Source organism: Eurypyga helias, unplaced genomic scaffold (assembly GCF_000690775.1).
Source record: "Eurypyga helias isolate BGI_N326 unplaced genomic scaffold, ASM69077v1 scaffold16355, whole genome shotgun sequence".
NCBI lineage: Eukaryota > Metazoa > Chordata > Aves > Eurypygiformes > Eurypygidae > Eurypyga > Eurypyga helias.
Window position 1 is genome coordinate 89,837 of NW_010249638.1, and position 15,460 is coordinate 105,296.

Sequence of the window (15,460 nt, forward strand, 5' to 3'; positions counted from 1 at the left end):
TTTATTAACAGCGCAGGACGTTTTTCATGCCAGTAAACTAGTTACTGCTTTAGCAAAACAAAACTTGCTCAGAGAGGTCTGCCAGAGCCCTTCAGCTGAGTCTCTGAATTAGATTATGCATAAACCAGTAAAGACAGCAATACTCAAAATCCTGCTGTAATGCAAGATTGTTCCCCAATGAGTGATTTCTTAGTGCAGGATAGATAACTTTTTCAATATACTGGAAATTGCTTTGATCCCCTGAAATGAGTGGCCTTTGTTCTCGTTACTGAATACCTCAGAGTTACTAACAAAGATCAAAAGTGTCTTTTCTTTCTAACCCAAGACAAGCACAGACTTTCCCCTGTACAGAAAGAATAGACCAGTGCTCAGAATTAGTGCATGTGATTGGCATTTCCCAAACTTTGCCACCACTATAACAGAATCCAAGCCAGCAAGGAGAAAACATCCATATCCCTCCCTCAGAGAATTTCAATCTCTGCAGTTACAACTTTTCAGTAGGGCACAAATAAGCAAAACGAACATGCCCAATGACATTCCTTGGAAAATACTGACCTATCCACTTCTCTTCCTGAGAATCTCCCTACCTCTCCTGGTTTCCCATAAGCCTCACACTTGACTCTTCAGAAGTACTTCCAAGCCAGCACATGGAAGGACCCCTCACCCCACACCACCTTCCTTACCAGGCTGCCAACAGCCCCCTCTGCACAGCCTAACTAGCCCTTTCTAGACTCACGCTCACACACAACACCCACGCTTCCCAACTCACGGGCTCAACCACTGCGCCTTCACTCAGTCCACCTCAGGTTAAGACTACGTCTGCAATAAAAAGGTTGTAATCAAGCTTATCTTGATCATCACACTAAAATTCTCAGTTTTACCCAACAGCTTCAAAAGTGATACAAATGAGGTTCTTAACTGTGTCTGAAGCAAACCAGAAACACATGGAGTCCCAATGAAAATCCAAGACCCGTGTTTCTAAATTATTGCACTATCCTTGGAAATAACACCTAAAATTATATTTAAATTACTGCTAGAAAAATTCAGATAACTGGGATAAATTGCCAAGAAATCTTGCGATGTTGCTACACCAGAGTCAAATCTGTTACCAAAATCTGGAACTTGAACTAGTAGCACATATTTCACACGCTCAGACAATTATCAGCTGCTAGAGACTTCTGAGACTATTGGAACGGGACAGATTGAATACATCAGCTGGATTCAGTCCATTTAACTAAATATGAAATGCTCCACAGCCCAATACCTATCAGAGTTCTGTTACCCTCGCCAGATTAACTCTTTCACAACAGATGTCTAATAGGCATACATATAATAAGCAGGAAGTAACACCACAAAACTATGACAGCACAACTATTTCTTTTTTCAAACAGGAAAAGATTCTTAAGAGAATGAAATATGCAAAATCAGCTCTGAGTTAGTGCAATCACCTGTTGGTACTTCATGAATGTAACTTCACATCTAAAGCACCCCGCCCTGAGAAATAAAATAAATAAATAACTCAGGAAAAACTGACCAAAGGTTACATGCTCAGATTTATCTGTAATTTTATTCTTCCTCTGAGGTAAGACAGTCACAGGAAACTCCCTCATGTCAAATTCTTAGGATGGACTTTTCTGCTGGGCACAGCTACTGACCTGCAGCATCTGAAGATAGCCTTCTTGTGGATCACACAGCAGAGACGATATTCGGTGGTTGTTCCTCATGCATCTCTGATTGTTGTCCCTTGAGAGAGGGAAAATTTGCCGGATAACTGTCATCCTCCCCAGAGCACTATGTACCAACTCTAATATTTCATTATCAGTGATTTCCTGTGAATGGAGACACAGTCTTTTAAAAACATGTATTTCTCCAGACATTTTATATATTCCTTTCATTACTGGATAAATGATTTTAAAAAGACAATGGAAGAAAAAAATTAGACACGCATGCTTAGACTAGGCCAAATGTTCTTATTTTGTGTTTAATAGCAATGGTATTTCTTTACACATCATATGAAACAAAAGGTAACAGCTTAACACAGTACCCTCTATCTTGGCAATATTAACATACTTCAGAGGTAGTGTCTCATAGAAAAGCACCAAGGTAGTCTCAATAGGATTCTAAGTATAATAGTCTTCAACCCAAACTTATAGAGACAGAGTTTTGGTTTAACAGAATACACCCTCACTGCGCCCTCAGAACAAAATGGCAAATGGAAAACATAACTGTCTTTAGGAAATATGTCCCTTACAATGGAGAACAACATTACAAGAAAGTAGTTTTCCCATAAAAACAGTAGATCATTTCTGCAGACTAATCCTGATAATGACTCCAAAAAGTCTTTTAAGGTTACCTGTATTAGGAAATGAAAAATAGGAGAAACTTCATGGAAGCGATCGACACATTTAGGAATGCAAGTTTCTGCACACAGAATAATTTGGGATATAAGGAGATCACAAGGCCAGGCTTCTCTTCTTTCCAGGCTTCTCACTGTCTAAAGCATCTTTGCAGACCTTTCCGTGTCCCAGCCTCCTAATCCACCCTGGGACACAGCCTGCATCTACTGCCCTTATATTGCAACTGAAGCCAACTCAACTACATGCTTTATATATTTTGTATTTTATAAAAGCACAAAACCAAAGCCTGTTTCTTTTACCCCAGGATAAACAGTGTGAAATTCATAGGTTTAGCCAATCCTGAAGCCATGAGAGTGGTACGAGCTTGTGATGGTTATTTCTTGCCAGGAGCTCACTGTGAGGGAGGACAGGCAGTGGCTCCCTCCCAGTGCCTCCTCCCCAGGGAGCAGCCTTACCTCCCACACAGCTCCTTACCCCTGCCCCAGCAGCAGCTGTAAGTCACATCAGCACACATTCACTGCACAGCTGGACCAGCCCACTACCCAGCCGTCACTGGGTGGCTCTCAGCCCCTTGCAGGGAAGGGGGCTGCAAACAATTCATGTTGCTGTACCTACGCCGTGAACAGGGCCCACACCTTGTGATGGGTCATCGGCAGAAGCGAACCTGACCCCGTACTTTTAACATTCAAGAAAAAAATTATTTTGTTTTCTTGCCATTTTCTCTGTCAAGCTGTGAGAGAAATGACCATGGGGTTATTATAATTACTTGTTACGGTTGACTAGTACTGTAGCTTTGGCTCAGTTTAGTTCTTTGCCGATTTCCCATCATTTTTTAGGAACATGAATTTTTAACTTTGCAGAAGGTGAAATTCACTGTATTAACGACAGACCAACTGGTGTGGCATGAAAACAGAAAATCAGAAAATAAATATATTCTTACAGAAGCCAAAGATTTTGAGGCTTAATAGAAAATGCTGGACAGCAACTGTGTCCTTGCAGGGAGACACCGAAGGATACCCACAAGCTCTACAGATCCCTCCAGACCGCTGCCTTGGATTTCTTTTCTGCGGGGCTGAGGGGTGTTAAAACCACACAGTGTCTAAGCTGTGGTCTGAGGAGACACACTTTATGGGATAGCTTTAACTCATAACCCCCTAGACAGGCAAACTCACGAGTGGCTGGAAATAGGAAGAAAGAAAAAAAAAACCGTCAAGAATCACCCACATCTTAAGTTCACCTCACATCTTGTATCTTCCCCCAGTGATGCACAGCCTTTCAAAGACATCTCATAACCTGTGTCAAAATGCTTGACTTAAGACATGTAAGCCTAAATGTAGCAGACCAGAACTGCTTCCTCCGTGGGATTTGCAGAAGTTGGGTAGTGGAGGAGATCCATTACGTATGACACGTTAACCCAGGTTCTTCCCACTCAGCTGTAGGCACCAGGTGAGTCCTGAATGTAAAAGCTCAGTTACTGTACAGCCAGAGGAGAAGAACAGGAGCCTCTGGAGAGAAACTCAGGACCTAAATTGGGCTAAATCCAATTAGTGCCACTTTTTTTCCATGCGGACAGCTGACAGTAGCTAAATCCTTGAATGCCTCAGTTCAGTACATAACGCCAAAAGGAGCAAAGCTCCTGTAATCTTTTTCAGCTGATGGACATTCATACTAACAAATGATCCATTCAGTTTAGAAACTGGATTCCTTTTTAGAAATGTAAAAGCATAGAAAAAGAAGTTGTTGGAAGAGCTGGGAACAAAAGGTCTGTCTGCATCGTTGAGCTGGTGCTCTAGAAGCTGAACGTAACTGTGGGCCACAGCTCACAGGGCAGTACAGCTGCAGGCAGCGTCACAGGGCACCTCGGGCAGGTCCAGGAGCAGGAGAGCGTGGCTGAGTGCCTGAACCGCAGAGCGGAGCAGGTCACCACCATCCCTCATCCTGGAGCAGCCTGGCTGTGACTTTCTGGGCCAGGGGACTGCACCCCTCCTTCCTGCCTGATGCAGACAGGCCTTGCAGACTTGTTTCCAGAAAGTGGATATTCCTGGCTTAGCAGCACATGAAACCTTAAATATCATTTGCAGATAGGTCACCTGCGTTCCAACCGTAATAAATATGGGGGAAGAAAAAAGGCAAACCAAAAAAGCAAAACCAAGTATATGTAAAGTTGGCTCTTACTTTTACACGCATCAGAATAACAGCATATATCCCAAAATAGTTCTAAGCCTCAGAGTCACAGGGGAAAAAACATTTCACATTGATCTTCTGATTAAAGTCCATTCTTCTAGTTATTTGTTTAAAAGTAAGGTGCTTTCTTTCCTGTACATGATATGAAAAATTTCTCTACACTGAGAAACTAAGCAAATAATTTAATTTGGTCCTAGAAGTTTCGGTCCCTGCCTCCCTCCAAACAGATGTATCCCAAATTTCCCATCTTGTTCTTGGATCATTACACAGCACAGGACAGCACACTATAATTACTATTCAAACATGTATGTATGCTGCATTCTAAGTAGAGCTTATCAGGTGGCTGGGCCAGGCACACTCTCCTTGCACCACATTTTGGCTTTCAGCATCCCATCATATTGCTACTTCAACACAAGGTAAATCCTTACTTAACATAAATGGTGGCTTCTGCTTGCTTCAGGGATATGCCATAAGGAAGGTTAAAGAGCCTAACTGTCACTTGGCACCTTTAATAGCAGTTTGCACTTAGGCCTGCGAATATTCAATTTCTTGAATGAGGATGGAGGGAGGATGTTCTCTTAGATAAATGCTCTTATCCTGGATTTTTCCTTAACTAAGGGAAAGAATTTCACTATTATGATATTTTAGGGATCACCTAAATATTTTGGTGGGCAGACATTAAGTGTAAGACTGACTACTTACCCAGGCTAGTAGTAGTTGTCACCACCCGGACTCAGCACTGAAAGAGTATTCCTTTAAACACTGCATTTTCTGTTCACGTGGCACATTAATGGCAAAGTTTACTCTTCAAGAATTTGTGGTGTTCATTTATCTATTTATTTGCACACAAATATTGGTCATTTGGGGAATTAATTTATCTATTTATTTATCTGCACACAAAGAACTTTGGTTAGTTTATAATACGTAACCATACTGCTCAGGGGAATATTTAAATCTGCTCTAGTTGTGCTCAGCTATCATAACACAAATTGCAAAATGAGACAATTATGTTTCACATTACAATCTCTATTTTCCTAGAGGTAATGACAGAAAATTATAAATTTTAATGACATTAATAATTTAAAGGACCAAAAGAGATTTCCAGAAAGCACATCCCTGAGAAAACTAGAGAATTAAACTGAATGGCAATGAGGACAAGGATGCTCATGGAGACAAGCTACATATTTATGTGGAAATTTTTTATTAGGATCGATACTGTTTGTTGGGGTATTCTAATTCCCCTCAATGCACTGCATGCATCTATAAAGGGACAATTGTTCACTTGTCGAAAAAACAGAAAATACCCTTCAATTAGATGTTTTTTTTAATTTTTTGAAGCAGATTAGCCTGTAGATAGATTTATTCAACTTTAACATTATGTTGGCTTCTCTGCATCCCACGTGACCAGACACACACACATATATATAAAGGTCAACCCTTTAGGGCAAGGGCACAATCCATTGTTCATAGCACAGAAAACATTGTAATACAAGTCTGCATGATCACCTGTCCAACTCCCATCCTCACTGTCCTCCCACAGATCCAACACTACCTCACTTCTTTTCCTTTTACCTGATGCTCCTAAAAATCTCTAAAGGGATGTATTCATAATTTAATTAGTACTATTTCTAGATACAAAGACTCTTCACTGGGTATCCAGAGGTGTTTCTCAGATCATAGTGAGTTCCTTCAGAGTAAAAGATCATCTGATTTAACAAAATATTATTCCATACTAAAAAGTAATTATCTCAGGGAAAAAAAGAAATAGAAAAGCACACAAAATGATAGTTATCAAAAGCTGGACAAAACAACAACAAAAAAAATCACCATTGATTGTACTGTGTATTTCACTGATAAAACAACCCATCAAAGCTCATCTGACCTTGCTCCTAGCTGAGTAAGACTGTTTCTGTGTAATTCAACAGCCTTAGGATTAGGTCAATTCTGAACCCTAAAAATTTCTTTAAGCAGGAAGCAGGTACGCATGCAGTAGAGTCTCGTGTATGTTTGTCATGGTTTTATCCCAGTCAGCAAATAAGTACCACACGGCCACTTGCTCACCTTCCCCTTCCTCCAGTGGAGGAGGAGAATCAGAGGAAAAGACAAGGAAACTCATAGGTTGAGGCAAGTACAATTTAATAATTGAAAGTAAATGAAATAAGATAATGGTACCAGTAATACTAAGAGTACTAATAATGTGCAGTGAAAATAATGGAAAAGAAAACAAATGATACAACTGCTCACCACCTGCAGACCAACTGAGAGCCAGAGCAAGAGAGACAGACCACCCCCAGCCTGTAGAGAAGTTGGGAGCATGGGCAGAGCACCAGAAAACTAAAAAGTCCTTGACTTGGTGCAAACACTCCTTAGGAACAACTAAAAACATCGGTGTTATCAGAATCTTCTCAGCACAAATCCAAAACACAGACTCACACAAATCCAAAACGTAGCCTTACACTAGTTACTGTGAAGAAAATGAACTCTGTCCCAGCTAAAACCAGCACAACATGTATAACAAGCATATATAACAAATGTATACATTTTGGTGAAAATAAAACATTTTTAAAATTCTGCAGTGTCAAAGTTCGCAGCCAAAAGGAGAGAAGCAAGATTTCTTTGACCAAGTGGTAAATATAGAGTACCTGGAATAAAACTGGAACACATCATAGTTGCAAATGGTTAAATTCTGCATTGAAATGTGTCATTTACTAAATCTTAAGAAATTTCCCAGAGTGTTCTCCTTGTCTTTCAATTCAATTTTTTTAACTTTTATTTTAGTCTGTGCATTTTTGTGTAATTTCTAAAGATCTTAGAATGCTTGCCCTACTTGCATTCATAAACTATCATTAGAAAGTTTGCTTTTTTCCAAGAAAAAATAAGGCATGGGGAAGCGTAAAAGACTCATTAACTTCTTGTTATCAAAGTAAATGCAAGCATCATTGCAAAGACTGATGGTTAAAAAAAAAAAAATCTTTTGGCATTTCCATATGTAGAAAAAGACTGAGCAGAATTCCAGTCTCTCAGACAGTCCTGGTTCCAACCAAGCAAAAATGAAGACATAATTTGCACAGGCTCAAGGGTCTAACTGTTGATACCCATACAACATAAGAATTTCTAGGAAAAAAAAAAAAGAAAAATATTTTCCAAACAAAAGTGAAGAACAAACACTGCATTCATAGGGCATCTTTATTCCAAAGTCTTAAGTTTCCCCAAGATGACTCTACAAGCCCTGTCATAGGAAAACACTGTTCATCATGCGTTATCTAACACCTTCCTACATGCTACCCCTGGGAAAAAAGTAGTTTGCTGAGACAGACTTTATCTGATAATTACTATTCTATTTTCTGCTCATTTTTTTCCACCTGTGAAAAATATTTTCTAGAGGAAAATAAGACAGACATGCCCAGATGATAGCTGAGAAGCCATTTGATTCTCAAATCAAGAGGATGAGCAACTACAGATACACTGTGCATGTCAAATACACACAAACACTGGGAACTGTGCTAGTGCATATACCAGGACTATCAAGAGTTAATTCCTCTTCTCCTTTAGAAAGGACATTTTACAGTAATTCACAGAAAAATGCAATGGAAGGATGCATGACACTGCTATTTTGCAAAATAACAAAGGTTTGCTTTATCACAGAATCACAGAATGGTCAGGGTTGGAAGGGACCTCTGGAGAGAAATCCAGTCCAACCCCTCTGCCAAGGCAGGTTCATCTAGAGCAGATTGCACAGGAAGGTGTCCCGGTGGGTTTTGAAAGTCTCCAGGGAAGGAGACTCCACCACTTCTCTGGGCAGCCTGTTCCAGTGCTCTGTCACCCTCACAGTGAAGAAGTACTTCCTCAAAAATTATAAAGAACTCCTCCCTTCTTTTAAGTGTTGTGCCATGACAAATACCCACATGGGTTGTTAATTGACCTATGAGGAGGATTTCCCCCCCCACCCCCCATAGTATATTCCTTTCCTACAGAGTACCTGATCATTTAGACAGTAAGGAACTAATGTAATGAAATTTCTCAAGTTCTCCCTGATACTCCCACAGTTTCAGTTTGAGAATTTAGAAGTGAATATTGTTTGAATTTTGGCACTTTTTATTCCATATGGTACAGAACATGTTAATTCTAAGACTAAAAAATCAGGGTAATAAGAAGTTATTTTGTGTTAATAACAGATACCCATTGTATCTTATCTAATGAAAGTTAATATTAATCAATGAAAATCAATTCAATGGAAAAGCATCAAATGAAAACTATAGTCAAGTAGAAGCTCTAACCTTTAGGTTTTCAGACATATTTTTTACATCTTATAATTAAATCTATTTAAGCACTGACAGTGCCAGTAATTCATTACTAGGTACTTTTCTATCAAAACTACATACAATTACGATGACTGATATCAAGAAATATGATGCTAGGTTCATCCTTGGCTAAGACAAATTACTGAGGCTACTCTAAGAGTGGATTTAGCTCACAGAATCAAACGCAATCACTCTAGCTTGCTTAGTAGTAGACAGAGTAGGATGGAGTTCCATGCTGATTCGAAATCAAATGAGTCACGGATCCTATAAATTTCCTGTTTCTTAGCATAAGTATTGAATAAATGATTAAATCAAAAGTATATGCAGTGACTATTTGTATAAACTGTCACTGCCATACCCATATTGAAAAAAGGTATGTGGAAAGACCTAGAACAGTGGTGTTCGTAATACAGTTGTACTTATTTTTCCAAAATGAGATCTGAAAACATTTAGCAGACTTGCATAATGTGAGTAGGATGCTGAAAAACGAATGAAAAACAATAGCAGAACCAGGTGTGAAGACAGATATGATGAGATGGATGAATGTAACCAAGGAAGTTGTTCCTATCTATTATCATATTTAGATCGTAAACGATTTCCCAGTACCAAATCTAATTTTTACTGCAGAAAATTAAATTGCGTTTCCTTTACCTTTCCAGAGTGAACATCTGATCATATTCTTCTTTTAATTACAGCTGTTCTGCTATACCCTTGCTCCATCTTCTGAGTTTCATGGGAGACAAACTAATTCTTTCAGCCTTTCCTCATGGGACATATTTTACTGAGCTTTCATCATACTGTGTTCTCCTCTGTATTATCAAAGTTGTTCTGCATTCTCTTGTTTTGTTTCAATGTCTTGCTCAAAATTTGGAATACTCTTCCAACAAGACCAAGTTGATGTTAGGCAGAACAAAATAATTGCTTCCCTAACCTTACAAAGGATGTTTCCAGTAACATACCTGATGACTGGATTTGCCTGTTTTGCAAGACAACAGTAGTATTGGTCAATAATCTGTTTGTTATCCACTGAGATTCTAAACTGCTTCCGCAGATGCTTACTAGCTAAGCTTAATTTTGTAGCCACACCCAAAGTACTTGGCGCTCAGATTTATCTAAACAAACTGAAACTACTGCAATCTGTTTATAACCCCTGGTTACAAGTAATGGTTTCTATAAAGACATCATCAAGTAAGTCATAAAAACATTTAAACCTCTCTTTTCCATTAATTAATAACCTTACACTTTTTCCTTTATCTTCTGGTATTTCTAAACTTCTCTTGTTGCTTTTCATGACCTGTGGTATGAGTAATTTTGCACCTCAGACTAGTTTTATAATGATTTACTTCATGATGCCTTTACACTCCTCTGTAGACCCTTTATTCACCACTTTTTCCTTAGAACTCCTCTCTGACTTCAAGATCTGTAAAGATAACCCATTGGAACCATAATGATACCTTATTATGCCTCCATCTTCATGTAATTCCTCAGTTCTTTTGCCATTCTTTACTCGTCATATTAGCTTTCCAAAAGCGCTCTTCGTTACCTAAACTTGTGATGCTGGACAATCTTTTTATTAATGTCTATTATCCCTATTCTCCTTTTCTCACTTCCTCCTCTTATTCAAACAGTGCATGCTACCATCTCACGATCACTTTCACACCAATTATCTTCTGACTTCCTTAGCCAAAATGAAATATGAACTGACGGCTGCACTGGCTTTTTAAACATGTAGGGATAACATTGTCAATCACAGGAAATTGTGAAGCCTTGTCTATGTCCCAACATTACTTTTTCAACTGCCAAGGAAATTAAAATCCTCTATTACTTCAATTTCTTGTCTTTGAGGCATTTCTGTCAAAAATGCATTTTCAAAAAAAAAAACCTCTTCCTCGGTGGATGTCTTTTGTGCATTTCCATGCAGCTATTCTATAAATTTGACCCTCGTGTCTCCTTAACTTCAGACCAAGTATGTATGTATGTTTTGGACATGCCATGCTATATTGTCCTCTCTTCATCCCTACCTGTCCTTTCTGAAAAACTGATTCCCCTCTCAACCAGTAGCCTTGTGCTTTATCCTACCATGTCTTACAACTCTCAGTTAAAGTTCTGAGTAGTGATGAAAGTTGGTTGAAAAAGAAACTAAAGGAAGGATATGACAACAGTGGAACAACTCATTTGAGTTATCAGTCAACTTCTGTAGTCATTCAATTTCCATGAAGAGAAGTTGATTGCTTCATGTACTTTACTGGTTTACATGTAAAAATTACGAATGTTTGGAAACTTGGAATTAGAACTGATATATATATTGACACATATAAATATTGATATAAGGGAATAAAATGCTAGTTTTAATTTGATTTTTTTTTTCCCAAATTCCAGTTTTATAGAACAATTTTATGTTTTTCTCTCCCCTTGAAATGGAGAAAATTTCAAAACCATGAAATGTCCCACAAAAAGAAAAACATGGTTTCTAGTGCTATTTATACTTCCAGACCTACTGCTGCTGCTAATAAAAAAGCAGACACACACTCCTAGAGCACTGCTTTTAGTACAAGCCTATACAAATTCAGTTTCAAGTATTGCTCTTGTGCCTCTCCCACAGACATATGCCCTGGGCAATGCATGCATTTTCTCTGAAAAGGCAGAAAAAAAGAAGGCAAGAATAAAAAATGTCAAGAGGAACTGACAGAGATTCTTGATGTCAGGGATCAAAGAGAAAAAGAATGTAAGAGAAACTCCCCCCAAAAAAAAATAATCCAAACCAAAAACCAACCACAACAGGAAAATAAGACAGAAAATAAACACCAGAAAAAGGGGGGCATCTACAACTGTGCCAGTCATGCCACAAGAAGAAATAGGACACATCTATCAAAGCTGGTAGGTCACTTCATCAACACTTAAAATCATAAATAGCAAAGGTACAAGAAAAACACCAGATATGTTCTAACAGATCTTCTTAAGAGTCAGAATTGCTGGTCGCTGGAAACTCTTAACACAGTCAATGATAATATGATGTTTTGGACTATTTTGGATACCAAACTAACCATGGGCTAGTCATTCATCTGAAGAGTTGTTTGCTTTTGCAAGGATTTATACAGAATTTTAAAATATTCTTGCTTTTAAAAAGCTGCTTGGCATGTTTAACCCAGAATTCAAGCAGAATTGCTACCTACACAGACGTAAGGAATGATTTAGTATTTCTAGATGAATAAAAGCGAAGATGATGAAATATAAATCTGAAAGGGAGAGGGTAGTTAGAAATACATTTTGGTTTTTTTTCCCCCCTCAAATCTCCACTACTTTTGACAGTTCTCCTAGTTTGAAATATAAAATGTCTGAAAAGAGAAAAGTAGACATACTTACTTTTTTTTTTTTTAACAGTAAGGTTTTTTACTTTGGCTTCAACGACCATATTGAGAGTATGATATTGCCTGCGAAGACCCATCCCTGTGTATTCTCTTATCCTGAAAGACTTGCCATGTAATGTCTCAGCCTTCCAACCCCACACAATGAATCAAACTCCCAAGTCACGAGCCTTTTTCTAAAGACAATTGAGTCCTTTTGCACCACAAATAGCATCCAAGCTGAACAGATACCTCAGCACAGAGGACTGGGTTATTGGAAACTAGCAAATGCAGGATCTTAACAGTACAGCTCTGTAATTTGAGACCAGCACTTATATTCCACATTTCTTGATTTGCTGTGTAATAAGCTTACCAGCCATACAGTTTTAAGGTACCTCATCACAAGCTTGGTGGTGTTGCTTACCTAACAAAATTAAAGTGACAAAATATGTTCTAACTCCAAAACTTAACTCCTAGCCTGCTGCATGGGACAGAAGCACAAGGAAAAAAAAAAAAGCCAAATGTTTATTGGATTGTCAATACAGAAATACTAAAGTAGATGCAATTCAAGTAAGAAAATAATAAAATCTCTTATTGAAATAATACCATGCTGCATAGCCATTGTTACTATAGCAAGGGAAGTCCAAGGTTCAGATTCTCATTGGTTTGACAAAAGGTGGGAGACAGGGTGGATTGCGAGAAGGTGCTCAAGATCAGTAGACCTCAGTAGTCTAACCTGTACCAGGCCCTTAAATGGTTCTCTGAAGTCAGAAAGCCCTAAAGCACCTGTTTAATCCAAAGCTCTTCATACAAGTAACCTCAATGGAAATAATTGTCACTGTGTTCACTTCCTACTACTGCCCTTTCAGGTCAGTTAGCCCTATACCTCTCTTTCCTTGCAGTGGGATCATTAGGACACACAGACCACAGGGTCAACACAAAAGTGCAGGATCCTCAATCTGCCTGGGAGAAAAAAAAAGAACTAGCTAAGTATTTGGTCCATTTACAGAACAGACAGCATCTGGATTTCACAGTAGCTTTAACCACACAAAGACCAACGCACTTCTGCTAACAAAAGGACAGTCAAGACATTTCCTCCTCTTTTTGCCTGCAAAGAGTTCTTCAAAGTTTCATGAATTTGAAAAGCTTCTGTAACTGTCTGTTTGAATTTAATTGCATTTTGAGATATTTGTAAGTATGTGCACTAATATTTTTCATTAAAAAGCTATAATCTGGATTTACATTTTGCTGTTGCAGCTTCTCTACCCAGTCTCTAGCCATAAAAGAGAAAAACCCCCAAAGTTTCCAAAATAAAAGCAGAATTGACACCCTGTGTGATGTGTTTGTCTATGTATACACGTTTGTGCCTGAGTGCTGAAGGTTTTTATTTCTGGTGTTAGAGATTCAGGCTTCATGAAGTGAGTTTTAACATCCGAACAGTAACAGCAGCAGTAACAAATTCACAAACACTCCCTTCTCTATAAATGTTTAGGGAAATATGCACTGTATTATCTTTATGTGAACATACACACTGACTCTCTGGGCATCTTGCTGATATTTTGTAGTAGGTCATTACTGCAGCTGACAAATCAGGAAGTACTTAAATGTAACAAGGACTAGAAAGAATTTATAAGGCCTTTATAAGCAGAGATTTGACTCGCTTTCCCTAACCCCTATTTAATTACAGAGCTTTTCTAATGCCACACAATAAAATTTATAGTTACTATTAAAAGTAGCCTATCCAAAATTATTAGTTAGGTGCAAAGAAAGGAATGAGAAATTAACAAAGGAATTGGTTATTAAATTAGAAGCTATGCATTTATGATATAAAACAGTGAACATGGTTCTTTTTAACCTAGATATTTTACCCTCTTTTAGCAAATCATTATTAAAACTAGAGATATATAAAATAGTTCCATTTATCCCAAAGAATCAGTGATTTATAAATTATTATATATGGTACAACATTTCAAGCTTGTCATTGCTTCTTAAACACGAGTCTGCAAGGATTCCCATTAAGGCACTGGGGTACTAAGGTAAAATAAATAATCGTAGTAGCAAGACAGGATACCATTTGCTGCAGAGAGGAAATATCACTTTTTAAATCTATGCCATCCTGGATCTTGGCCAAAACACCAACACAATTCTGCACTAGATAAAACCTGTGTATCATGTAAATGCATTTTCAAACGAGCTAAGCCTGCAACTAGCCTCAGCACTCTTTCTCTCCCTGTATCTGAGTGCAGGCTTTCACAGCACTGAAGGGTGAGAATCTGGCAAATAGAGATGCATGCCTTTTAGGCTTCTTTTGATATATTCTCTTTTCCCAAAATAGCTAATGAAGTAGGGTCAACATGAAGGTACAAATAGTCTCCCAACTGCCCTGAGGTATATTGGAAGCATTTTTTCAACCTTTGGTATTCAAGCTATGCCAATTCCACTGAGACAGACAAGCATGACACCACAGATTTTGCATCTCGTACCATTCAAAGAAGCAAAAATACTAAGTGTGTGCTCAGTTTGATGTGTCAAAATATATGAAACAAAAGACAGTGATGAGTGAATGTACCAAGCTATGTTGTCTCTTTTGACTTTCTTACCTCATTTACATAGACCCAGTGACTATCCTTTGATGCAAGGTTGGTTTCCACAGCCTACAAAAATAAAAAAGAAACATAATAATAAAAATAAATAAAACGTGAAACATGTTCCAGAAAGAACTTACATCAAAAGGTACTATAAAGCTCATTTGCATTGCTTTCCTTGTATTGGCATGTTTTCAGCATAGTTCTTTTCATCTCTTTCACTGCTGCTTCATGGAACTGTATTATATTAGAGGTGGTAGTCACTTCTCTGACTTCAGTCTCTAAACCAAAGTCACCTGTACCATGAAGGTACTCCCTAGATGTACCACAAAAGCATATTGGAGCAGGGGGGTACATCAGCATGGTAAGGGATCCTGTGATGAACAACTGCACACAGAACAGGCAGTTCATAAGGTTTAACTTCCATATGATATATCTAATGCATTCTAGTAGGCTGGGATTCTTTTCAATATGCCTCCCCAAAAATAATGTCTCTGTCTCACTACAACTCTGATAGCTTAGCTAACCTACTTAATGAAAAACACCACGCAGACACTCAAGTTCATATGAGTCATCCCCTCTTCAAATTTACATAAGACCCAAGAGAACTTTATGATTTGCATGAACACTTTTTCTGGCTTCTTGGTGCTGACTTGGATAACCACCACATATTATAGAGAAATAGCCTC

At 38.3% G+C, this 15,460-nt stretch overlaps 1 protein-coding gene across 1 annotated transcript in view; it reads right to left on the bottom strand.

Moving 5' to 3' along the window:
- GRID1 (glutamate receptor, ionotropic, delta 1) overlaps positions 1-14,840 on the bottom strand; it is a gene marked incomplete at its 5' end in the record, with an annotated part of 102,118 nt that extends 87,278 nt beyond the window's left edge. Inside the window, 2 exons of the mRNA XM_010151442.1 lie at positions 1,656-1,829; positions 14,787-14,840. Coding sequence (XP_010149744.1) covers positions 1,656-1,829; positions 14,787-14,840 — 228 coding nt within the window. The remainder of the gene's footprint in view (positions 1-1,655; positions 1,830-14,786) is intronic.
- Positions 14,841-15,460: the final 620 nt, after the last annotated feature.